General features: G+C 38.3%; 2 protein-coding genes across 2 annotated transcripts in view; both read left to right on the top strand.

Annotated features, from left to right (window-relative positions):
• Nucleotides 1–5,111, top strand: part of atp10a (ATPase phospholipid transporting 10A) — a 63,893-nt gene extending 58,782 nt beyond the window's left edge. The window contains exons 20-21 of the mRNA XM_056750708.1: nt 239–426; nt 986–5,111. Coding sequence (XP_056606686.1) covers nt 239–426; nt 986–1,667 — 870 coding nt within the window. The 3' untranslated portion in view covers nt 1,668–5,111. The remainder of the gene's footprint in view (nt 1–238; nt 427–985) is intronic.
• An 11,929-nt stretch (nt 5,112–17,040) lies between these two features.
• On the top strand, nt 17,041–25,848 carry ube3a (ubiquitin protein ligase E3A). Its single transcript, XM_056751169.1, has 11 exons — nt 17,041–17,327; nt 18,192–18,271; nt 19,187–19,500; nt 19,921–21,167; nt 21,248–21,392; nt 22,513–22,718; nt 23,763–23,927; nt 24,011–24,166; nt 24,244–24,317; nt 24,439–24,582; nt 25,547–25,848. Coding segments are annotated over exons 2-11 (2,574 nt in total). The 5' UTR covers nt 17,041–17,327; nt 18,192–18,269; the 3' UTR covers nt 25,668–25,848.
• Nucleotides 25,849–27,006: the final 1,158 nt, after the last annotated feature.

The following is a 27,006-nucleotide window of genomic DNA, read 5'->3' as shown; positions in this document are numbered from 1 at the left end:
AACCAAACAGTTCTTGGACATAGTAGGAAAAATGACGATGGTAGTCCAAAGTGCCCCAGAACATTTTGCTTTCCTACAATCTTCAAAATACCTTTTAAGTATCTTTCTGTGTTCATCAGAACAACAAAAATATATACAGATTTGAGAAAGAGATTAGTTTTATTGTGCAATATCAATTGGTCAAATAATCCTTGCGTTTTAGCAGCTCTGGGTTTACTCTTTTGTTTTTTTTTCACAGACATGGATGAACTGGGTCTCGATTGGCTTCAGTATATCTCTCTTCTTTACTGTCGCTCTGTTCTACAATGCATCCTGCCCAACTTGTTTCTCTCCCTCGAACGCTTACTGGACCATGCAGAGGCTGCTGGGAGATCCTATGTTCTACCTGCTGTGTGTTGTCACACCTATGGCTGCTCTTCTTCCCAGGTATATAGAACCATTAGTAGACTTTTGCAACTATTTGATCCAGTTCAGGTTTTTTCACATTTTGTACTTTTTTGGATGATCTATTGACAGAAATGCAATAAACATAACTGTCTTCAGAGGTGCATAAAGACCTTACATAATGAAGCGTTGTATTTTTATTACTTTAGAGTGAGCTATTTCTATCTACATACATTGCGGGTCCCCTTACATGGATTTCTCCATGTTGTTTCTACAGTAGCCCTAAATGGACAAACTGCTCTACAGAGCTCGTTTCGAATATACTTTATCTCCTTCTACAACAAAGCGAAAACGTAAAGACATCTTAGTTCTGTGTCAGCCATCTAAGTGGTTTGAAAGGGAGGGGAGAAGGGTGGAGTGAGCCGTTGGTTGCAATTCACAACTTCACCACTAGATATGGCTAAATTTCATGCACGGGACCTTTAACTATACTTAGGCCTCCACAACGGTTTTAAAGGAGCATGAGGCTTGCAATGCCATAGGTCATGAATTATCCGAATGCAAATGGAAATGTTCTTTACATTGCACATGTTTATTTCAGATACTTTTATAGAGCCTGTCAAGGTTCTCTATTCCCAAACCCAGTCCAAGTGGGAAGACAACTGGACAGGCTACCAGCAGACATGCGCAGGCTCTTTCTAAGCCAAAGTCGGATGAAGCTGGGCTCGCTCGGATCACTTTTTACTCCCCCGGCCCTATTCTTTCCTCTTTGCAGGCCTTTCCAGAAAGACTACAGGCCTAGGATGAAGCAAGCCCACGTGAGTGGCACCAAACAGAAGGAGAAAGCTATAGCCAGCCCTATCCCATCAAAGACTGTGGAGATGTGGGACACGCCTTTAAGCTCAAAGACCTCTGGGAACCATGTCATACTCAACCTTAAAACACAGGATAAAGCAGAGACCTGCAGACCGGGCTCAGACAGCCCCCTATCTGTAAATTTAGACTGTGCGATGGAAGCGTCGTACACCAAAGATCCTCCAGCCTCCAGAACAGTTTTGGAGGCCATGCTGAGCCCAGTTGACCTCTGTCAGGTTCGTCTGCTCACTTCCACACCGCTGCTTTGTCAAACTGAGAGCATACAGCTCCTGTCGCCACCCAGCAGCTGTCTGTTAGAACAGAAGGTGGAGGACGAGGACGGTTCAAACCAAAATTCCCTCCTGCCGAAAGGGGGTGGGGACACGCAACATAACCAAGAACATTCAGTCAAAACGACATTTCTATGATACTTTCTACCCGTTACACTGTTTCAAATTTGCACGTTAGCTTTAAGATATATTATTATTTTCATGATGGTTTTATAAAGATATAGGTTGGTACTATATATATATATTTTAGATGTATAAAGTTTAGAATAAAGTTTTTTTTTCGAGAGTGGCCAGCATATGCAAACTGGTTGGTCTTCTGTTGTGTTATGATTGTTTTGTAATTTAGTTTTGTATAAACCATCTCAGAAGTGGGGGAGGTTTGCTTTTCGAGGCAGACGCAGTGCAGAGACATTCCGTTTTCTGTTTATTTGGACCTGGATGTCCTGGCGGACTTTAAAGAGCCTTCCCCTCCCTACCATCAGACATCTCTGATAGCACTATGTTCACATCAGTGTTTATAGAGTTCCGCATCCCAAAACAGTACCCTTAAATGTCAGTGGGGAAATTATTTTACAGTAAAGTCTAATTAATTTTTTTAACTGCAGTCGCATCGAGTCTTTTGCGAATAAAAGCTACCTTAACTACAGGTTTGATAGTTAATGTATCAATTCACATATACAGATTAATGGATTAAAAAAAAACTTATTTAAAAACGTTCCCACAGCAAAGAATTTAAAGTGGCCAACCATACACTCACTCACTTGCAATTTGAATCTTTTGGTGTCATCTATATGTCATTTACACAGATAATCCGGCAAGATAATGTTTTAACATTTTGTCAAATTAGTCATCGTAGAGTTTGCCACTTTACAGATCTATTTGATATTAGTGTTCATTTTTACATTGTCTAACATACGGAGTTAAGATGGCTGTTATTTAAAGGGATAGTTTCCCCAAAAATAAAACTGTGTCATCATTTACTCACCATCGTCATTACAAACCTGTCTGACTTCCTTTCTTCGCCAGAACACAAAAGAAGATATTTTGGAAAAAGTCACTAACCAAACAACATAGGCCCCCATTGACTTCCATTGGAAGTCGTCCATTCCCATGGACATTTTTCAAATGTGTTCGACAGAAGAATGAGTCGTATACAGGTTTTAAATGACATGAGGTTAAATAAAGGAGGACAGAATTAACATTTTTGGACGACTATCCCTTTTCGCATGACTCGCGTTGTAGTTTTTCCCTTTATTGACCATTAGATCATATCAAGTATTAGTGAAGGCATTAGTATGTGAAAATTCCTCACATTTGCCTTTACCTTACCCACCCCAAATGACTTGCGTTAGTGCCTAGCAAGTTGATTGGGTGAATACAGAGATTTTTGGTTAATGGAGGACAACACATGGCACTCCGCTGCATTTCATGTCCAGATTAGGTTAAAGCTCTTAAAGATCTCTCATTCAGACACATGCAGGATTACAGACATTGCCGTACCTGCGCGTTGTCTTTAGCGCCTTAAAGCACAGCTGGCTCTACCTTTTCGTTTATGATAGATATGGTGCTTGCTGCATTTGCCTGTTCAGATATTATTTGTGTGTGTAGTTTTTTGTGCTGCTTTTGTGTTCAAAGCGTTCCTGCAGGATAGGAGTTCACTTTTCGCCTTTTTAAGTTATATTCATTCACACTTAAGAGTGCTTTAGATAAAAACAGTCTATATGTCTATATGCTACATGGAGATTATGGGGGATTCTGGGAAATGCTGATTTCTCTACTTGACCCCATCTGGCTTATTGCTCCTGGCCTGTGTTACGGCCTCTTCTGTTTAAATGTATATGCATCTCCTGTTATCTTCTAAGATTGTACTTTTCTGCTCCGTTTACAATATCTGTATAACTATTCCTTGACCAAAGATTGCTGGAATCTCTTCTAGAGCGTTTGTACTGTAACCAGCAGCTCGGGCTGATTTCATCATTCAGTGATAATTTGCGCGGGGCTGTTGCTTCATTATTCATTCTCTTTGTGCAGTCACCGCCTGTGTTGTTACTGTACCCAAATTGGTCCTATTTTTTTCATTACAGGAAGCATTACGTATGGTATGCGTTTATGAGTCGCCCTCAGGAAACACCAGAATAGTTTCATGAAAACATTCCGTTTTGATTACTGTCTATTCCGAGGCAATGAAGGGAGTTAATGGACGAAAGCGTGACTGTGCGATTTCTCATTCCTTTTAAGCGGTAATATATGTGTAATGAATGTTTCATGCGAGCACGCGGGCGTTAACGCTTCTGTTCGGCGCGTGAATATTCCACGATCGTGCAAATGTCAGGGGTGTGGCGTATTATAGAGTTCCCTAGAGAGATGCTAAAATAGTTTTTATGAGAAGATTTGTCATGCTGTACTCGCGTAACCTTGAGGCCTCGCCAATCTGTTCGTTCGGGATCTCATTTGGGTAGTCGCTATTGAAATCGCTGATTTATGAACAGCCTGCCCGGAGGATTATGAGATCCACTGTTCTCATTAAACAATGAATGGGGCGAACAGAATTTGTTCCGACCAAAAATAATCAAATTCATAGCTTGTCACGTTTATAAACAAACACATAAAACCTCAAACTTTTTGGGCGGAGTTGTGTATAGGGTTACGGAGAGGGCGATACAGTATTAAGCTTGGTGTGTCTCAGAGTGTGCCTGAATACTACAGTAAAACCCTAAAGACGCTTATATAAAGCACACATGTACTTTGTCCCTTTGTGCCTTGTTGAACTTTTGCACAGCTCGTGTTTTAGCTGCGAGGCGCGCAATAGGAGGGAGTAATATTTCTTGTCTAGTCTGAATTTAAATGTTCTAAGCATCTTGGAGGTATGCTGAAATTATTTATAGTTTTATATTCAGATTCCGATAATAAGCAACATTTGTATGCGATAAAGTGAGGATTATGCTAAACCCGAAGAACAGTTTTATACGTTGTGGTATATATGTTATGTGCCTTAACACTGGAAATCACATGTAGACGTCAATACATACAGTGAATTTGTATACGTACAGTATGTGTAAATTTATATTAATAAATGACGTTTAATGAAAAATTTTTATATGTACAATTTTCGAGATTCTGCTTTTTTCTATATTTTTTTTTTCAGTTCTTGGATACCAGATTTGTTTAGATTTTGGCCGAGTTTCACATTCTGTAATAAAATCCATACACAGTTGCATTCCATAGTTTTTCCTAAAGTTGAGGGCAGATTACAGGAATGTTGTCTCATGGCCTGTCACAGTACATGCATGCTACTATTGGGTGGATTTATTTTTGTAAATACTTAAAATAACACATGTCACTGTCACTTCCATGACTATTTCTGGTTCATTGCATGCGTTTTACTTGTCACACCAAGGTTCAGTATGTTCTCATTCTACATTCACTACATTTCAGTATAGGTTCACTACATTCCTGTTTAAAAACTGTTTTTCGACTGGTTCTGTGACATTTTTGGGAGAATTTGTTTACTCGTTCACTTGTGCTGTTTATTTTAGAGGAGAACGATATTTGTCAATCTGAAATAAATACAAAGTTTCTTGACCTCCAGTGCTACTATTATCTTTTCTTCTGTCCCTTTGCCATGTTCACACTCAAGAAACACAGTATGTTAATAAATGTGTAACACAAGAGAATTATTCTATACATGTATAGAGAGTAAACATGAACTAAATATTGAACATATAATAAAAATCAGTACTGGACTGGAAATTTTAACAATCTCAAAAAATCTGCAACTATTTTACTAGTTGGCTAAATGTCTTTGGTCAATTTGCCTTCACACAGGTGGGGTTAGGGGAGGGGCTTCACTGTGGCATTTTTCTAATAATCACAACTTTGTGTTCGACTCACATCGTACGTTTTAATACGTATTCGCCACCTTGTAAAATAGTTATGCATTTCTGTGAGATGTGGCTGGTAAGTTTGATTTGAATTAAACTGATATTATAATAACCTCAGTTACCATGATTAATACTTCAATTTGTGTCATATTGTGACAGATTTGGAGGTGCACAAAGGTGGGAAAATGATACTAAATTGATATTTTATCACTGGCTCACCCTCCCCTCTCAATCCAACAGTGTGGCAGTGGTTTCGCAGAACATTCTAATTACCCCTGTATTACCCACCAGTAACTGAACAGAATTTAAGAGGATGTGCTAACCTCAGGGCACAGCTGGAGACATTTCCCTTAGGAATGATATACCCAACTGGCAGTGACTAGATGCATCTGTCAGCCTAAAATGTGCAACGTCTCCCAATGGAACTGTTTTTTTGTTCAGCTTTATAACACTTTTAAAATGTTATGCAACATGAGTGAACCTGAAGTTAATCTAGGTTATCAATGCTTGATAAACAACACCCAAAATATATCATTCCTTAAGTGTTTTTACAGTGATATTTGATTATATTTGTCTGTAATACACATGGAGGTGACATGAGTTGTTATGGATTTGAATTTTTGGAGGCTTGGACATATGGACACGTCTCATCGTGTCAAATAATATTGTCAATATAGGGTTGCCACGATACCAGATTTTCACATTATTGCCAAGAGTCCACGGTAACGATTCCATGCCTATTCTTGTTTCGTAAATAAACAATGCTTTCAGTTGTTTTGTTTTCGTTTGTCAATTATAATGCTTTTTAATATCAATTATTGTCAATGCTGGTATATTGTGACACTTAAGTCAATATTATATTTTAATATTAGCCTTCATTTGATCTAAAAGGGTATAATAAAATATTAGAGGTAGAATTTCAAAATACATGATTACTTATTTAACCGTCATTTAGAAAGATTAGGCCCTAGTTCTGCAGGTGCCACATGGACTTTGCTTAGCAGTTTCGGCTAATACCAAACAACTTTCTTATTCTTTTTTATTTTATTCCTTCTTATTTTTGCTGGAACAACTGTTCTTTTTTCACTTTTGGTATCTTTAGAGCACCACTTTTCAATATCCTTAGCAGGGGGTTGGCGAGGCCTTCAGAACTGAACATGGAAGATGGATGATATCTGGCCTGGAGATGCTGGTGCTGGTCGTTGGGTGCTATGTTAAACACCTGTGATCTGGTTTCAGGACACAGGAAAAGGATTATTAATGAATTTCCTTCAAAGCGCAGAAGAGAAAGAGGTTGTGCTGATACGGCCATACAGATCATCCCTACGGCCCCTGCCGCTGCCAAACTACTCACCGCCTGCTTTGCACTTTTCAAGATCTACTTCCGTCATCCTGACAAGAAGATAATGATCTTTTCTTGCTGGCCTTTATGTCTGTTAACATCATTTAATGCAAAGTAAACTAAGGCCATGTTCACGTTTGACTTCTTTTTTGTCACGGAAAAAGTTGACAATGGCGCTTTTTTAGTAAAAAAAAAACGCTCAAAGCTTTGTGGTTACAAATAGCAGGCGGTGTTGTGCCGAATTTTGACTCCCCGCCAGATTACTACTCCCCTCATTGATTTTGTTCTTCGGAGTCATAATTTGGTTCATATTAATAGCATTTGTTCACAAAGGCAGTTTAGAGAGACTGGCTTCATAGGCAGTGTAATGGAAGTCTAGAATTAAAACAAGCGAGCGTCCCTGCAATAACCAATCACATATTTAATGACGCGTTACTAATTTCTCGCTAGAAATACAATCAGAAGTTATTGAAAGTGAAAATTAAACTTGCATTTATACAAAAATATTCTTCAAAGGGAATTTCGGCTGACATTTTACTTTTTCAAGCTTGAGCATTCTCGACCAATCACGTTCCTAGAATGTTGTTATGGAAACAACAGGTCTCTGTCATCGGCTAGCTGTGAAAAAGGTGCTTTACGTAGATTTTTCAGAAAAGTTCGCTGGCGCTAAAAGACACTGGCGCTGGTGTTTAAAAAAACGCTCCTTTACTCCATAGGATTATAATGTAATACAGACACTAGCAGCTTCAAAAAAGAAGTCAAGTGTGAACATGGCCTAACATTACTAAAGAATAATAAATGCTGTTAGCTAATGCATTTACTAATGTTCAACTAAAGCGCAACCTTATTGTAAAATACTACAGAGAAAATGTACAGTCAGCTATGTGTGGACAAGTAGTTTTCCATCCTGATGCAAAGCAGAGGGTCTTGCATCATCTTAAAGAGTTTTATTTTGCAATAATGACCGGCTGGCTACATATTATCCCCCTTAATGCACTTCCCCCGCTACATAAGTAAATAAATGCACACAAACTATTAATTTGACCTGAAATTTACCTGAAAATGAATAGAGAGCTAGGAGTTGATGCAAAAACGAGAAATTGTGGCAAAATATCTGTAACAAGTTTTCCAGTTGTGTAAAAATGCATTGTTATAAAATATCATCTCTCGCTTTCTTAACATCCATCCTAGCAAATACAGAGGAAAATATCTGAAGAAAACAGAAGTTCTTCTGTTCTAGAGGTGTTATTAAGCTTATTCTGTTGCTATATTTAAATGCAGTGCCATTCATTATCCGTGTCTACTACAGGTGTACATTTTCAGTTCCTTATGCAGCCACACAAAACAAGTTTCTCCATCAGTGTGACTTCCTCACACTTTCCCTTCAGGCTGCCTATAGAAATAGCCCTCTTGGGAGCTCATGTAGGACTAGACCCGATTTTCACAGTAAGAAATGACTGCCCTCACCTAAATTCATGCAGTTTGTTGAAGAGAAGTCTGCTATTACTTTGGATCGGATGTACCAGAATTGCAAAGACTTGGGATGCTATGGACCGGTACAGACAAACACGCATTATTTTCTCACACAAATATGATGATGACACAATGAAATGAAAATGTAATTCTTAAGGAACATTGTAGTGTTTCATAAGTGATGTATCCGGGCATGTCGTGTTTTTATTCATGTGCCCTCATAATCTTTCAGTCAATCGCAACTTCCACAAATGAAAGTCATATTTTTCTTTAAGAATCGGAAATTTCTTAATTAAATAAATCTTAATAAAATCAAAAGTAAAAAAGGAAGAATTCCATTCCTAGGAAAGCAACGATGAGTCTGTTTTTAAGCTTAACACAAGAGTGCAATTAGACAAATGAGACCGGATACCCGTGGAGTGACAGCTTGCCTCAGGAATATAAAAGGGAAGGTCTCATTAAGGCCATGACACACACTGATGCTCACTTAATTGCCTCCCTGTCCCTCACCAGACGCACACACAAGCACACACTCTCAGTAACTGTAGCACATTTCAAAAATTCGCTTATTGACAAAAAGATATGTTATTATTTTCCGCAACCTTCATTAATGCTCCTGTACCGCACCCCACCCCCTGGGGGGCGGAGCATGATGAACCGCACATGAATATTCATTAGATCCACGCAGGGATATTTGGCTCTTTAGTGCATTAGAATGTTTAATGTGCACCTGAGCCTGGAAGGTTGATGCATCAGGTCTTGCCATAGCTGTTGGACATTCTCCGTAAATAAAACATGAAAGTAGCAGTCTGGCGGGTGAGGATTGTGCTATCTGTTACTGTAATTTGGAATCTGCCCTTGCACACTGACAATCAAACTGCCAGCTATCTGAAGATCAGATTTGTTGTGTATCATTTATCTCAGTGTTTCACAACCGTGTTCCTGGAGGCACAGCAGCACTTCATATTTTAGATGTTACGCCAATCAAACACAACTCATCAGCTTGAAGACCTGATACAGGTCAGATAAAAGGGATGATAGCATCACTGACAAAAAAGTCCATTTCGTAGTTTGGTATAAAAAGTTATTTTCATTGCACATAAAGGCTAAACCTATTAATCTGATTTAATTTATTTTGGTTCAAGGGGGTACTTTAGCTTACATACAAATCTTAAAACTAAGTTTGCTTTGTCAGATCTGGCAAGCGTACATTGCATTACGTTTTTAGCAGATGCTAAATAGGATTTACAGATGAGGAACAGAACAAACAGTTTCGAGTTTCAAGAAAATTATTGTCAATTTCTTTACTTTTTCCCATCTGTTTGGACCTTGATGGCTTTTGTTACCAAACATTCCTTATTTTGTAATACCATACATACTGTACAATTGCCAGCCGCATTCTTCTCATGTTGGCAGAATCAATGTTTTGAAGGACAGACTTTGTACTAACAGTATAATATGCCATCATATTTTGCCGGAAGTGTAACTCCAGGTTAACATATGCTTCCACTTGCAAGTCTCATGTTTTTTTTTACAAACTAAGCCTGTGTTTATTTACACATAAGTTGTGAAACCATCTGTTAATGACTTTTATAAAGAAATATAGTTAGTTAAGTTCAATTTAAAGGCATATTTCACCCGAAAATTTCTCTCTATATGTAAAAGTAATAAATTATCCTCATTGCGAAACTTTAAATATAAAAAGTAAGAACAGCAATATCTTCTGATGTTAAGCATTCTCTGAGTAAATAAAAGTAAGCGTTAAAATGCATCAGTGATATAACAGAGACTCCTTGTGTTCATGTGAGCAATAACAGAAACATCAATATTCTGCAGTTTGATAAATTATGCACACTTATGACTTCACTCTTTAAACTTATTGTGTTTCAGCTGTGTTCCATTCCATATTTGTCGGTGTATATACATCTCTTCATACTTTCACTCTAAAATCAGTCATGTCGTGTGTTATATATATTCAATCTATTGCGTATATATCTATAATATGTATTTTAATTGATATCATGTTTTATAAAAAAACTCTTTGTATATTCACATCATGCTTTATTCGTCTTCTGCAACTCAAAAATAATAATTAAGTGTTTGATTTAAAAACCTGAGCATCTCTGCCACAAATTCAAATGACAGCTGCCTTAGCTGAATGTCACAGAGAATGAACGACTTCATTTTCGATCCAATACAATTACAGAAAAGTAACACACTCAGGTCTGTATGAGAACTGCGTACATCAGCTAGATGAAAACATGCATTATTTACAAAAATCTATTTCAGAGTCTGACTCGAGCCAGTATGTTCCGCTCAATGTGCTTTCAGAGATGATAAACATAATTCAGGCTACAGTACCTTGGATGGATATGAATAATCTATGGCAGTGTACCGGTGGAGAGTTTGGATTCACAAATATATTCTTGAAAGGAGCTAAATCATGCAGCTTGTGACACGACATGCATTAACTTTGTGAAATCGCTAACCTCTACCTAAGTGTTTTAAACAAAAATGCAAAATGCACACCTGTTTGCCGCTGACATGCATCAACCATCGCATAGTAAACAAGGTTGTACATAATTATGTCAATGTGTTCTTAAAATTTGAGTCAAAATATTTTAAACCATATGAATATGAGGCAGGTTTTCAGATTTTTGTTAAAAGTTTCTTTTTGTTCTAAAGTTATACCCAAGCGCTAGATGCTGCACATTTTCATACACTGCACCATTAAAAATGTCTCAGAAATTGCTTACTACATATTTGATGTGTCCTCAGAATGTTTTAGACAGCATATATGCCCTTGAAAGAAATTTGGTTTCTTAATTATCTTGCTGCGATGACATCAGAACACTTCTACCTGTAAAAAAGGACTTGTGCCGATCGAAGCAAAGTTGTTTGCCCATTAGGCCTCTAAGAAAGTGACTTTGATGGCTTCCGTCCAAGATTAAAATGAATTGTTAAGACAGAAAGGCTCAGGGGCTGCCTGATTGATGAGCGCTTCTTCATCAGTGCCAGTTAAACAGATTCTAAAACTGATGAGAAGGAAAGCATTGACCGATGAGCTGTCATTTGCAGACTGAAAACTTCGTCTGTAGGTTGGAGTCACTTCTCTGCTGAAGATAAGTCACCAACTCGGATCATGAATTAACATCTGATTCTGATGATTCAAACTTTGAAGTGTCTTTACCGAACTTACCGCATTTACATTCACAAGATTATAGATATCAACTAGAACTTGGTCCTTTTCTGATCTGTTTATACAGTGGAAGTCAATAGGGACCAGTGTTGCTCGGTAACCAACGTTCTTCTAAATATCTTCTTTTGTGTTCTGCAAAAGAAAGTCATACAGGTTTGGGTTGACAAGAGGGTGAGTATGATGAAAAAGGTTTAATTTCGGAGTGAACTATTCCTCAACCAGAACAGAATAAGACGATAAAGGAAGACGTCAATAATATGCTTGGGCTTTGGGGTTTAGATAGATGTTGCTTTAGAAGTGATGCATAATTTCTCATGTTCAGGCATCCAATGTCAATTAAGCCGTGCTTTCAACCAAGGATACTGTAAAGCACCTTCAAGTACCTCGACAAATGAATTACAAGGATGTCTACAAGCATATTCGTTCTGAGGCTGGACAAATTGTCTTTACTTGAAATCACTGCGATCACTCAAGCAATTCCCTTGTACATTTTTAGTAGCAACATTTACAACCAAAACAAGAGGGCTTATTTATGGATTTCCTCTGGAAGACAGAACCCATTTAGGTAATAAGAAAGGAACTGGGTGATTTGTAGTCAAAACACAGTAACTTGCAGCAATGCCTTTATTTCTTACAAAAGAGACAAAGGATTTTTTGTGAATGTATGCTGGCGTGAATGCCAATAAAACTCCTCTACTCGCTATTCTTCGAAAAGACAAGCAGATCCTTCATCATGGCGTTTTGATTTTGCTTTTTTTGCAAGATCAGACAGCGTGTTGGTAATGAAGTGTGTAAATGATCAATGTCAATTTTACAATGTAGAAGTCAACCGAGTGATAACATTTACAAGCATGTATCTATTTTAAGCAATGGGCACTAAATAAAGGTTTGGGTGTCACACTGTGAAGATCATACAGCTTTTATTTGACCCCCTCTTAATCATTTTTAAATGATTCCACAGCCACCAGTAATTCTAATGCTGCAGTTTATCAGACTATTAAACAGCCCGTTGAAAAGGTCATTGGGATAAGGGCGCTGAGGGGACGGCTATATGACAAATATAACTGGACCTTCTACTCCTCAAAAGGTCAATGGTAACATCCTCTTACATTTCAACATGGTAAGAGTGGATTGAGTCCTGAGGCATTTTCTAGAATGGTCAATGGGAGGGGGCTGTTTTGTCCTTGTAGTTCATTACTCCTATACCTCACACTATCATTATTATTAACAGAAAATAGCAAGTCTCTTTTTTTTTTTGGACAAAGTTGTTTTATATATGGTTTGATTTACTTAAATTAAAAGGACAGTTCACCCAAATAACAAAAATCTGTCATCATTTTGCATTTATTCCATTTTTATTTAGTTTTTATATTTAAAAGAAACTGAAAATTCAGTCGTCATTTACGCACCCTCGAGTTGTTCCAAATCTTTTTAAAAAATGTTTATGTACATAGAGAAAGATATGTGGAAGAATGCTTTTCACCAAACAGTTCTTGGCCACCTTTGACTACCATAGTAGGAAAATTTACAATAGTAGTCAAAAGCGTCCCAGAACTGTTTGCTTTCCTATTCTTCAAAATATTCTATTGCTACTAGTCAATAGTTACCAAGAACTGTTTGGTTACAAGCATTCTTCTAAATATCTTTTACTTTTTTCATCAGAGCAAAGAAAGAAACAGATTTGGAACAACTCGAGGGTGAGTAAATGATGACAGAATTTTCAGGAAAAAAACTAAATGAAAACGCAATAAATGCAAAACTATTTTTAAATATAAATAGATAGTAAAATTAATTAACAATGATCAAATGTCTATTTATAAATAACCATTAAGTCAATTAAACATTTTGTGTAAAAATTGTTTATTGTCAGTTTACAATAACAAATGTATTATATAATAAATACAATAATAAAATATTTCACAATGGTGTGTGACAAATGTCTTCTGTCTTCTCTCACAGAGGGCACAAGTTTTTATCGTTGGACATATATATATATATATTAGTGGTGGGCATAGATTAATTTTTTTAATCTAGATTAATCTAGATTAATTCCAAAATTAATCTAGATTAATCTAGATTAAAATGGCTCATTTGAATTCTGCCGAAGGCATTCAGAATATGTGTGCTACCCAAATAATGACTAAAAGTAAGTCTTTGAGAACGGGTTTCTCAAGCCAGGTGGCGCATTAGACCAGGGGCTCATCTCCTGTTTCCAAAATGCATCACAAACTGCTTGAGAAAGCTGTTCTACTATGATAATTGGTGATGAAAATTAAATTATGTTCAATAAGATGAACTTGTGTTTACTTCCGCATTAGCTAAGGGATGATTTCCGTTTAGGTGGTACTTGAGACTGGAAGAGCTCCTACAGTACATTTACATTTAGTCATTTAGCAGACGCTTTTATCCAAAGCGATTTACAAAGAGTGAGGGAGCAACAAGTGATATGTCATACAGGAGCCATAATACATTAGATCTCGAAACAAAGTTACTGGTTTCAACTAAAGCTAGACCACTACCTGTTGAGAGAGTTTTTTTTTTAAACCAATTCCGCATTGCATAAGGTGCAAACAACCTTAGTCTTGTCGATGTTTCTATTGGGAAGCTTCTTAAAAATTAATATTCCCTTAAGCAAACGCGGCGGCTTCATAGCTGCATCCATGTTAGCACGTCACGTTTGATGCGGTAATTTCACAGTAACGTTATGTTGTGTTCAGACCAAACGCGAATGGCGTGTCAAGCGTGAGTGATTTATATGTTAATGCAAAGAGCCAATAGACCTACTTGCTGCGCGAATCGCGCGAATGAAGCCCTGGATATGAGATGATGAGGCGGCTTCTGCTTCCGCGAATGACGCGAATCACGCGAGTTGAAAAATCTCGTTCTCGCCCCGTACAGTGCAGTTAAACTGGTATACATCCGCGCTAAAATATCAAGGTGAAAGACATCATAGCTTGCGTAGTATAGACCCAGCTGCCAACCCAACTTTGAGAAATAGATTAACGGCGACATTTTTTTTAACGCGCGATAATAGTCTCACTGCGTTAACGCCGTTAACGCCGTTAACGGCCCACCACTAATATATATATATATATATATATAAATATCAACTGTTCCCACTATATTTAATTTTTCCATTTCTTCAGCCATCACACTTGCTACACGTAAACTTTGGTCTCATTATTGTTTATGTGAGTAGCTAAAGGGTACCACTTGGAAGATTGATAGTGTCATTCATTGTTTACGCATTAAGAGATATATAAAGGGTACACTTCGGACATAAAAAATCCCTAACTGTTTGCTTATTGGTTTGTGGGAGCTATAATGTTTTACAAGATATATGTTGCCATTGTATGGTGGCATTAAGTCTATGTTCAATTTGCTAAAGGTTTTTATATCAACATTCCATTTCGCTATGAAATCCACTTTCTAAAAATCCAATTCCGCATTTCTGAATTTTCAAGTCTTCTGATATTTGAAAAGGCTGCAGGGATGAAAACTAAATCAACGGATGAAGGACAGAGCTGCATTAATAATCAATATTTTCCCTTCAGTTTGATGTCTTCAGTCTTCCTGTTGAATAGAGAAAATCTCCCTTATTATGATCTTAAGATCTCAGTGTAATAATTATAATTTAAATGTATCAAATTGTTTATTGCTGTTTATTGTGTTTCAGTATTGTCATTTTTTATTCTATACATCACTTTATGCCCTAAATCTGTAAATCCCTTTATCTAGTAAAAGAACACAGAATGTCACAGCAGACATCTAGGGAAGCTCTGTGGTAAGGCAACATTTGTAAAGATCCGAGTCCCAGTGGAGAACAGTGTTCTTACTCTTTGATGAATTAGACCCTGTGATAGTCTTTGAGAGCATTTGAACTAGTTTGTTTGTGTGTTACATGACCGTCTCTTTTACTGGTTGGTTATTTACAGTATGTCCTGCAGCGAGTGTCCCCAGACTCCCTATTGCTTTGGCAGTTTATAATCTCAAGAAGAGCCTGGGGTGTTCTGGGTTTGCCACTTTCTCCCGCAGGCGTTCATTTACCTGATCGAGGACTTGTGGTGGAAAAGCCTAGACGAAGTCTTCTCCAGTTTTTCTTTCCATCCAATGGACAAACAGGTCACGCATGCAATATTCCACCCAGAAAATGTTTGTAACCACATAGCAACATTAAGTCTAATTACATTAAGTTAAGTCTTTCCATCTAATAACGCTGCAGCAGATTTGTATGACTGGGGTGGAATCTCAAACCCTGTTGACTCCGGGCTAAACAGCTGTCTATATTCATGAGCTCCTCATTCTCCACAGCTGCATCATGGTACGCACGCACACTCACCTTTTCCATTATTCAGCCCTACGAGAACTTCCTCAATATTAACAAAATGTATTTTAGTTTTTCACAGATTTTTTGTTGCAAGTGTGAGATAAGTAGAACAGACATTGGGGGTTTTATCTAGCAGTGGTCTTTTATTGAGTGCTTTATTGACAATAATCAATACAATCAATAATAAACTTTTTACACACGTTTATTGTTCTTCCACAGTATTGGGGTTTTTTTAATATCATGGCAAAACCTTTACTGTACTGTATATAGGCTAACATTACTGTATGGTACTGCATGAGGCAATCTCTGCAGTACGTTTGTAGGGATAGTATAAAAGTCTCTCTATATATGATTATGTTATTTTGGTTTCTTTCTGATTCTATATACTTGCTATATTTCCACATTTGAAGATGATGCATTACAGGACTGGAATGTTTTACAATGTCAAGACAAAAAAGCAGGTAAAACATTTTTAGGTCAAGACAGATCTTTCATGGTGTCTTGCCGTTGTGAAAGGATTTCATGATATGTGACTCTTGATCACAAAACCAGTCTTAAGTAGCGCGGGAACATTTTTAGTAAAAGACAAAAATACATTGTATGGGACAAAATGATCACTTTTTCTTTTATGTCAAAAATCATTAGGATATTAAGTAAATATCATGTTCCATGAAGATATTTAGTAAATTTCCTACCTTAAATATATAAAAACATTACTTTTGTGAGTGGACGGGCTGCTACAGTGCCTGTGATGAACAACTTCAAAGGCGATTTTCTGATTATGTAGATTTTTTTGCACTCTCAGATTCCAGAGTTTTAAACTGTAGTATCTCAGTCAGATATCTCATAAATCAATAGAAATCTTATTTATTCAGCGTTCAGATTATGTAAAATCTCAATTTCGAAAAATGTACCCATTAGACTGGTTTTGTTGTCCAGGGTCACATATGTGAATAGGATGGGTTGATGAAAAACAGGCAACAGCTTCTTGGAAACCAAAACATGGTAAGACATTCAGTTTGTGTTTTCATTATTTATTCGGAGTTATTTGGGGATTTTCGCATTGATTTCATTTCTCCAGGTTTTCCTTTCGAATTGTGCCATCTGCCGACGAGTCCCTGAAATTGCAGTTTTTACGATTTTACAAGGATGCGCTTTTAGGATTGCTTGCTTATTTAAATTGCTTGATGTCTGCCTGCTATACCATTATGAAACTAATTCGATTCCCTGCTCTTTAAGAATGAAATACTAAGCGAACAACTTTTTGTTTCATTTTCAAGAAATTCAGCCTTCAAATGAGGATTTTGTTCATATTAAAACGTTTCTATATATTTGAGACACGCGCCATAAACTGACTGACTTGTAGCAGACTGCCAAAGCGCTGTGGTGTTCTTTTATCCTGATGGTCGTTCTCGTTTCGCTTTGCATTGTGGGATCGCTCTCCGTGTTTCCCTCAGTTGATCAAGATGGCCGCGAATAATTTGTGGAGGGGCTTTAGCTGAATTCACGCCTCACTCGGAGCGATTGTGATGTTGAGAGTCCCGATTCGTACGCCCGCCTCAAAACACCTGCCGAAGTAAGCTGTCAAAACATTAAACGCGCTTCCCCCGGCCACATCGCTCGCTACCGCTGCCGAAACGAGAGCTACTAGGCCATTTAGCCGCGCGGCTAACGCGCTCCGGGAGGGACGGGGGGGCTTTCTGGTAAACAAGGGAAATGTGTTTAATAGCCATTGCGATAGTACGTTCCCGCGTTTCAGTCGTGCACGGTTATGCGATTTACGTTAGACTGCGTGAACAAAACCAGGCAGCGTCTTTGAAATGTCAGACGGGGATTGGTTCTAGCTAGGCTAAGTTAACTAGTTAGCCAGCTTCTTCCTGCTATTATTCTCTATGGCAGTTACTGCCATGCTAATTCAATAAACGCAGTGTTTACGGTTTACCTAGTCTATGCCTGACTGTTTCTTATGTGCATATGTGTTTTCTGTTGAGATTGAGAGCGTGTGCACAGCTAAGGGCGTTTGTGCACTGTCATACCCCCTGCCTGCCCCTCTGCGGCCTCTCCTGCCTCTCCTTATAACGTTACTCTTCGGGGTTAACGACGGTTTACCGGTGTAGCGGATGTTAACATTGCGAAACGTGACATGTGTTTTTAGTCCTGAACTGTGTTTACGTTTATACTACTGTTGTAATTGCAGACACGTGGGTCTGGGATTAAAATCCACAGAGCTGTCTAGCTAGACACCGTTTGTGGACGTCACCGACGCGTGGAACCCATCCAACGAAAAGCTGTCTAGATATTGTGGATACAATGCTTTATGACGCAATATGTTGACACGTTTACCAACAGTAGAGTCAGATCAGTTATCATCTGGGTATGTACAGCAGTTAAAGTATTGATGTGTGTCACTGACAGCAAAGTGTTTTCTGTTCGTTTTAAGGATTGCCGCGTGACCACCTTTTGGTCTTGAGTTCAGAGCTGTAGAAGAGTGTGATATTGGCCACCTCAAGCAATTCTAATGTAAGTTGTCTACTAGTCCGTGTTATTCAAAAATAAAATAAGTCTTAAAGGTTCCTTAATAATTTCTTAATAAAGGAAATCAATGTGCATGAAAGTTATCTTGTATAACGCAAAGGAATCAAGAATACTGCATGAGTATTGTTGTTCCTGTCCTAAAGCATTTTGCATGTCAACTGCATTATGGATCCACCTTTTAAAACAAATACTTTATTCAAATTTAAGCTTGTTTTTCTGATCATTCAGCTGAGTTAAGGCCAATGTTCATGTTTAGACAATTTAACTTTTGTGAGAACACTTATTAAAGGGAAAGTTCTCCCCAAATTAAAAATTCTATTATGAATTTTTCACTCTCACGTTGTTCCAAACCTGTATACATTTCTTTGGTGGGTTGAAAACACAAAAGGATATTTGGACAAATGCTTGTAGCCAAACAGTTCTTGGACGCCATTGACTATCATAGTAGGGAAATGACAATGGTAGTCAAAAGAGCTCCACAACGGTATGCTGTCCTATGTTCTTCAAAATATCTTTGTTTGTGTTCAACAGGACAAAAAAAGGAAATAAGTAATTTTCCTACTATGATAGGTAATGGGTACCTAGAAATGTTTGGTTATTAGCATTCTTCCAAATATCTTTCTCCGCATTCATCAGAACAAAGAAATTTATGCAGATTTGGAACAACTCGAAGATGAGTAAATGATAACAGAATTTTTAGTTTTGGGTGAACTGTTGCTTTAAGTTATAATGCTTGTTCCTTTATTCTGACTTTTGTGTGCACGCGCAACTGTCATGTTGTATTGAACTGAAATGGACAACGCTCTGTTATAAGTTGCATTTTATTTGCTCTGTTGTGAACTCATTTTGTGATTCAACCATACTAATCCACCTGCCGTCCTGTCTGAATGTCCGATACAGGAAGCGAGCGGCTGCAAAGCATTTAATCGAGCGCTACTACCACCAGTTAACAGAGGGCTGTGGAAATGAGGCCTGCACGAATGAGGCTTGTGGCTCTTCACCGGTTTTCCAGCGCTTGGATAACAATGCAGCGGCCATCAAGGCCCTGGAGTTGTATAAGAATAATGCCAAACTGTGTGATCCTCATCCCTCTAAGAAAGGAGCCAGTTCAGCCTTCCCAGAGAACAGTGCCAAAGGAGCTCACAACTTCTCTGCGTGCAGTAACGGGAAGATGAACCATAAGGAACTGCAACCCACACGGGAGGACTTTAGAGGTGAGCGTTATGAATTTTTTGTGCATTAGGCACTAGCCTAGATGTGCTGCAAACATAAGAAGATATCCATCTATTTGCCTCACTATGATATTTCGTTTTTTTGTTCACCCAAAAGTGAAAATTCTGTTATCATTTACTCACCCTCAGGTTGTTCCAAACGGTATACATTTCTGTGTTCTACTAAACGCAAAGGAATATATTTGGAAGAATGTCAGTAACCAAACCGATCTCATCCCCCATTTACTGCCATAGTAGGGAAAATGTATACTAATAGTCAATGGGGGCGAAGATTTGTTGAATGAAATATTGGTTAATAAATGATGGTGGAATTTCAGGGAAACACCTTTTTGCTGTCTTTTAAATCATTCCTGTAAAGAAACTCATACATGTTTGTATCTGCTTTATCATGTTCTTTGGCAGATCTGAATGACTTGACGGAGGAGAAGGTGTATGAAATTCTGAGCCTCTGTAGTGAGACCGGGGACTATTCTCCTTTAATCCGTGTCATCGGTAGGGTTTTCTCCAGCGCGGAGAGCCTGGTCCAGAGTTTCCGCAAGGCAAAGCAGCACACCAAGGAGGAGCTCAAGTCCCTCCAGGCCAAGGATGAAGACAAGGACGAAGATGAGAAAGAGACGGCTTCCGGTTCATCCGCAGCCATGGAGGTGGAAGCCGAGTCCTCAGCGTCAGCCGGGGAGGGGTCGTCTCACGGGGAGAACAACGTGCAAAGGTTGGGCCCCGTAGAAGTTTCTGTAGACATCGAAGCGGTAAGAAGAGTGTATGACAGACTGTTATCGAACGAGAAGATCGAAGCAGCATTCCTCAACGCATTAGTCTACTTGTCGCCCAATGTAGAATGTGACCTCACCTATCACAACGTGTATGCAGCCGACCCCAATTACCTGAACGTCTTCATCATCATCATGGAAAACAGTAACCTCCACAGTCCGGAGTATCTGGAGATCGCCCTGCCGCAGTTCTGCAAGGCCATGAGCAAGCTACCTCTACCCGCTCTGGCCAAGCTGGCACGGTTGTGGTCGCAGTACGGCGTCGACCAGATACGACGACTGGTGGAGACCTTCCAGCAGCTAATAACCTACACGGTCATCAGCAACGAGTTCAGCAGCGACAACCTGGTCAACGAGGACGATGGTGTGGTGGCGGCTAACAAGTGCTTGAAAATCGTCTACTATGCAAACGTTCTGGGCGGCGACCTGGACATGGATCACAACGAGGAGGAGGACGATGAACCCATCCCAGAGTCCAGCGAGCTGACCCTGCAAGAGCTGTTGGGGGAGGAAAGACGCAATAAGAAAGGCCCACGCGTGGACCCGCTAGAGACGGAACTGGGCATCTGTACCTCGGACTGTCGAAAACCCCTTATCCCCTTTGAGGAGTTCATCAATGAACCTCTTAATGATGTGCTGGAAATGGACAAAGATTACACCTTCTTTAAGGTGGAGACAGAAAGCAAGTTCTCCTTTATGACGTGTCCGTTCATTCTTAACGCTGTGACAAAGAATCTAGGGCTGTACTATGACAACCGAATCCGCATGTACAGTGAGCGCAGGATTACTGCCCTCTACAGTCTGGTGCAGGGACAGCAACTCAACCCCTATCTGCGACTCAAAGTGCGCAGAGACCACATCATAGATGATGCTCTTGTCAGGGTAGGAGCTCAAAAATATGTTTTTTGTGTTAAATGCTGCTTTATGTTTGTATTGATGAGTTTTTGTGCTTTGATTTTTAGCTGGAGATGATTGCTATGGAAAACCCAGCAGACCTGAAGAAGCAGCTGTATGTGGAGTTTGAAGGAGAGCAGGGAGTTGATGAAGGAGGAGTATCTAAAGAGTTCTTTCAACTGGTTGTAGAGGAGATCTTTAACCCAGATATAGGTAATTGACAATTCCTTCTTGTTTAAAGGGATAGTTTGCTCAAAAATGTATTTTCAAGCCTTTCGTTCTTTTGCAGAACACAAAACATGATATTTTGAAGAATGTTGGTAACTGAACAACGGCGGCACCCATAGAGTTGCATTGGTTTTGTGTCCATACAGTAGAAGTGAATGGGTATTGTCAATGTTCGTTTACCTTTTTTTTTTTTTAAATAGTATCTTTTGTGTTGGGAAAAAGAAAGTCTTACAGGAGTTGAAATAACAAAAGGTTAAGTAACCGTTGTTTCATTATTCGGCGAACTATCCCTTTAAAGTTATGCATTATACCTTTTACAAGTTTAGTCTGTTCAATAAGATCACTGATATTGCACTTGTATGTGCTTGTAGGTGATTTTTTTTATTGGAATAAAACTATTGGCACATCAGCTATAGCGTCAGGAAGGCCGATAAAACAAACTGATGGTTTAATAAATAGCACTTTGTATGAAAATGCTTTCCAGAATGGAATGAAAGTTGTTAGTTAATAAGAAAAATGTAACATCTAAAAGTTGTCTTATTTGTATTTTTTATTCTGCATTTGCGGCCCTTTAAATTGTTAAATGGATACAATTTGAATGTTTGATTCAATTGATTGGATGACACAGCAACTAGGTAGTATACCTAAGTTAGAGTTCCCCCAAGAATAGTTTTGTCCTTTATTAACCCTCATGTCATTCCAAACATGTATCACTTACTTTCTTCTAAGGAACACAAAAGAAGATATTTTTGAGAAATGTCTCAGTGGTTTTGTATTCATACAGTGGATGTCAAAGAGCTTGTTTGGTTACCAACTTTCTTCAAAATATCTTCTTTTGTGTTCTGCAGAAGAAAGTCATACAGGTTTGGAATGACATTAGGGTGAGTAAATAATGACGGAATTTTTATATTTGGGTGAACTATGCCTTTAATGCATGTTTTTTTTAACATAGTTTTGATCAGGTTTTAAGTGAACTGATTTATTTTCATGACAAACGTTCAAATAAGTGACAATATTGTTATTATAGTTGTTTGTTCATATCAGCTTGATTCAGTAATAGTGAGATGGTTTGAAATCATGCAATCTTGTGCTTTGTTTCCTACAGGCATGTTTACCTATGATGAAAGCACAAAACTTTTCTGGTTCAACCCTTCATCTTTTGAAAATGATGGCCAGTTCACCTTGATAGGCATTGTATTGGGCCTAGCTATCTACAATAACTGCATTCTTGATGTCCACTTCCCTATGGTGGTTTACAGAAAACTGATGGGAAAGAAAGGAACGTTTCGAGACCTTGCAGACTCTCATCCGGTAAAGCTTAACCTTTTTTATAATCCATTTTTTTCCCACACATTTTTCCAAAACTAGCTGTTAAAGCACATCCTGTTAAACAACACATGCTGACTGCTGATCCAAATATTTGGGACTAGTTGATGCTTGCCTACTTTCATGGCAAATTTGATGGGCAGGCCTAGCAAAATAAAACCTGTTTTGTGCACTTGCAGCAAAAAAACACGTTTCTCAGGTTAAATGGATCACAAAAGTGAGTAAAGATGTAATGATACCACTCATCACTAGAGTAGACAAATGGACAAAGGAATTTTTTCTCAGAAGAAAAGTTTGTTTTAAAAAAAATATATATTTTTACTTTGTGGATAAAAAGGACAGTCTAATAAATGTCTCCTGTTGTGTTTTTAACGGAGAAAAAATAATATAAATTTGCCAAATGATGACAAAAGTTTATTTAAAGGGGTCATATGGCGCGAATACGTGTTTTTCTGTGTCGTTGCCCGTGCATGTATTAGACATGTAAAATTGCAAAAATTTAAGTATTAGGGCAAAAGATGCATTCTATCTAAAAGCGAATGCTTACCCAAACCTGCCTGAAATGCCTCGCGTAACCATACCCTCACAAATCTACGGCATTTCATGGTATGATTTGACAAAGACCGCCTAAATGTATACATGCAATATAGGTATGTATGATGGGCGTAACTGTCAGCACAATTGCTTTAGAACCTGATGTTCCAAATATGGTAAGAGGCGTTACATTTTTGTCACATGCTTGCAGTATTCGACCAATCACCACGCACTGGTTAACTGGCCAATCATAGCACACCTAGCTTTTCAGAGGAATGAGCCTTGTAAAATATCCACGCATTTCATAGTGGCTGGGCAAAGAGGAGATACAAACAGGCACGGGATGATGAAAATACAACGTTTTTGAACCTTAAATCGTGTATAAACATTGCATTACATCTAAAAAAACAATAATATCCGTTTTAGCCGTGTCAAATGACCCCTTTAAAAAGGCCTTTGTGATTGTATTAAATGATGTGAGGTCTGTTTCTGCAGGTTCTTTATCAGAGTCTGAATGATCTCCTTCAGTATGAGGGTAATGTGGAGGAAGATATGATGATTACCTACCAGATCTCACAGACAGACCTGTTTGGAAACCCACTAATGTATGATTTAAAGGAAGGTGGCGACAAAATCCCAGTTACCAATGAAAGCAGAAAGGTCAGTCAACTTTTGAAGCAACTAGCCTTACTATTAAACTGGTTTATTTTTGTGCCAATATAACATGTGGCGGCTATCTGCAGGAATTTGTGGCCCTTTATGCAGATTACATGCTAAACAAAAGTGTAGAGAAGCAGTTCAAGGCCTTCAGAAGAGGATTCCACATGGTCACGAATGAATCCCCATTGAAGTATCTGTTTCGATCAGAAGAAATTGAGCTGCTTATATGTGGCAGCAGGGTGAGTCGAACACACATCCCGGGATATTATGACACGTGTGATGTGTGCGCAACTAACATTGTGTTCTTCCCATACAGAATCTCGACTTTCAAGCACTTGAAGATAGTACAGAGTACGATGGTGGATACAACAAAGATTGCCACATTATTAAGTATGTGCATTCATGATCTTTTGTTCTTTTTTGTGATTAGTAATTACTAACCTCATAGAATCAAATAATAGACTGATTTATGATGCAAGAAGATGTATCTTTATTTTTTGCCTGTTCTCAGAGATTTTTGGGAGACTGTGCACTCGTTTGGACAGGAACAGAAGAGGCTGTTTCTACAGTTCACCACTGGCACAGATAGAGCTCCTGTTGGAGGTTTGGGCAAACTCAAGATGATCATTGCCAAAAATGGCCCCGACTCAGACAGGTAAACTTAAGAACTGCCTCTGTACAATGTAAAATATGTTCGTTCCATCACTTGTTTGTAGCTCTGCAGAAACTCCTAGTGATAGAGATGAGGAAAGCTGTCATGCCTAGTTACAGTTTAAATGAATATTCTGTGTTAAATTAAAGTTAAGCTTTATTAGAGCTTCTACATGTAGGCAACTGCATTTGAAAAGACATTGCTTAAATTGTGTCAGTTATGGGAAATAAGACTTGGCTGTAGAGAAAACGCAGAATAAACTAGATTCCTGATGGCAAGAAAATTGTATTTCTTTATATGGAAATTTCTCAATAGGGGCTATTTTTAGTTGAGTATATGCTTTCCTTTCTTCAGTAGAGCAGAAATATTATTTTATAAATGTTAATATCAGATAACGTTCACATCCCAACTTGTTGAAGTTCCAAAAAGCATGTGCTTCTATCATAACGTAATGCATATGACCCCAGGGGGTTTCTAAATACCTTCTGAAGCAAAACTTCAAGCGAGACAAACCCATAAATATACAAATTGGTCTTCTGAGAAAATACGTCTTAAGAAAGCAAAGAGACCACTTAATATTTGACTTCTTTACATTCTGTACCAGTGTTTGAGACCAGTGTCTGTTGAATTTCAACAAAAGCAAATCTCATGACTGAAAAAGTCACCCAACAGTGATGTGAAACACAGCATGCCAAGTGACATGTCTAAATGTGATAAAAATTTGGCTTGTTCTATCAAATATATTTTTTAACTCTCTTAACATACATGTAAAAACGTTGCCTGAAGAAAGGAAGGCTCTGGGATATCTTGAATGGTGTAAGAGTAAATTGTGAAAGAATTTCTGGTGAATTCAAATGGGTCTTTAACTAGAGTTTACATTTATACTTACATTATACGTACATTTTATAATTTAGGCCAACCATGACGTAATTGAAGTATAATACTGCTTTTCTCTTCATCTGAACAGGTTACCCACCTCTCATACTTGCTTCAACGTGCTGCTCCTCCCTGAATACTCCACCAAGGAGAAACTTAGAGAGAGACTCCTTAAAGCCATCACTTACGCCAAAGGCTTCGGCATGCTCTGAGACACTAGGATCCGCGAAAGAACTCGCTCGTTTGTCCGTTAAAGGAGAAATCTTTTACATCGACAAGTTAAAATAAATATCAAGTTTAAACGTAAGGCAACGTGAAATGGGTTTAAATGGGAACGTTCTGGTGACCGTGCGCCTGTGCCTAAAAAAGTTGATTAAACCACACTGGACTCTTGGCTCTCTCCCTCTTATGTAAGTGTTATGGCTCCCTTTTTGTATGCACTGAGATAAAGCATTATTTATTTTAAGGGATAATGTCTCTTACGTCTGCCAGAAAATTGTCTCATTTTTTCTTCATTTAGAGGTTAGAAGTTTTCCAACACCTGCAGGACTGATCACCATGTATACTTAATAGAACAATGAGATCAAAGGGAGAAAGCGGAGGTTTATTGGTGTGTAATGGTTGAACTGTGAAAGTGCACTTAACTCAATATTCAGAATGTCTTTTAGGGTCTTTCTTTCGTTTTTCTGCCCTTTCTTTAATAATGGTTCACATGTCTTCCCTAGTTTATTCACACTCACGGCAATGTTTTCAAAGGTACAGAGAAGCTCCAGTCTCAGTTTTGTCCAGGAACCTGTATTTATTGAAGGACTGCATTGTTTGTAATGCCGCTTGGCTAATTGTGCTGCTTTTTTACGGCCAGTGTTCCACATTTCACTTTCTTACATTGTCTCTTTCAATTGATATCAATCTCACGGTCCACTCCTGACGAAACAAGAAGTGTTACAAGAAAAATTTAATCTTCCCATCTTTTGCAAAGCTTTTCTAAAACGGTTTTGTTATTTTGTTTCCTGTCTTGTTTTAATTAAAAATTGTGGACTTTTTAGTGTACTAAATTGACAGTGACCCATTGAAGAAACTGTGTTTATATTTTAGTTGCTTTGTTTTTCGCTCTGCACAGTGTCTGGTCCGAATTGCTATACTGTTGGATGAAAATGAGGGGAAAATGGCACAAATCGTACCACTGTCTCGTTGTGCCAAACATTTATGCTGAGAATCGCCGCTCCGGTTTGTACAGGCATAGCTGGAAACCCACTTTAGCAATGTCCTTTTTGTTTACCCTCTTGCATATTAAATGTAACTGTGGGTTGTTCCACTGCTGATGGCGCTAACATAAAAGGGGGAAACAGAACTTGATATTGAGAATGAAAACATTTGATTGTTTCAGATTATTCTTAAATAAATTCAAAACTGAAAAACAAACGACTGTGTGGAAATGTGATGCAGACATTGGTTGTCTTTTGTTGTTATCAAATGAAGATGTTTACAAAGCTATTACAAAATCCCATTGTGTCAAAAAATGAATGAATTACGGATATCATTTGTCAGAAA

This window comes from Triplophysa dalaica, chromosome 6, assembly GCF_015846415.1.
Source record: "Triplophysa dalaica isolate WHDGS20190420 chromosome 6, ASM1584641v1, whole genome shotgun sequence".
NCBI classification, from domain to species: domain Eukaryota; kingdom Metazoa; phylum Chordata; class Actinopteri; order Cypriniformes; family Nemacheilidae; genus Triplophysa; species Triplophysa dalaica.
Note: the sequence above shows the minus strand (reverse complement) of the source record. Positions and strands in the feature narration are given on the sequence as shown.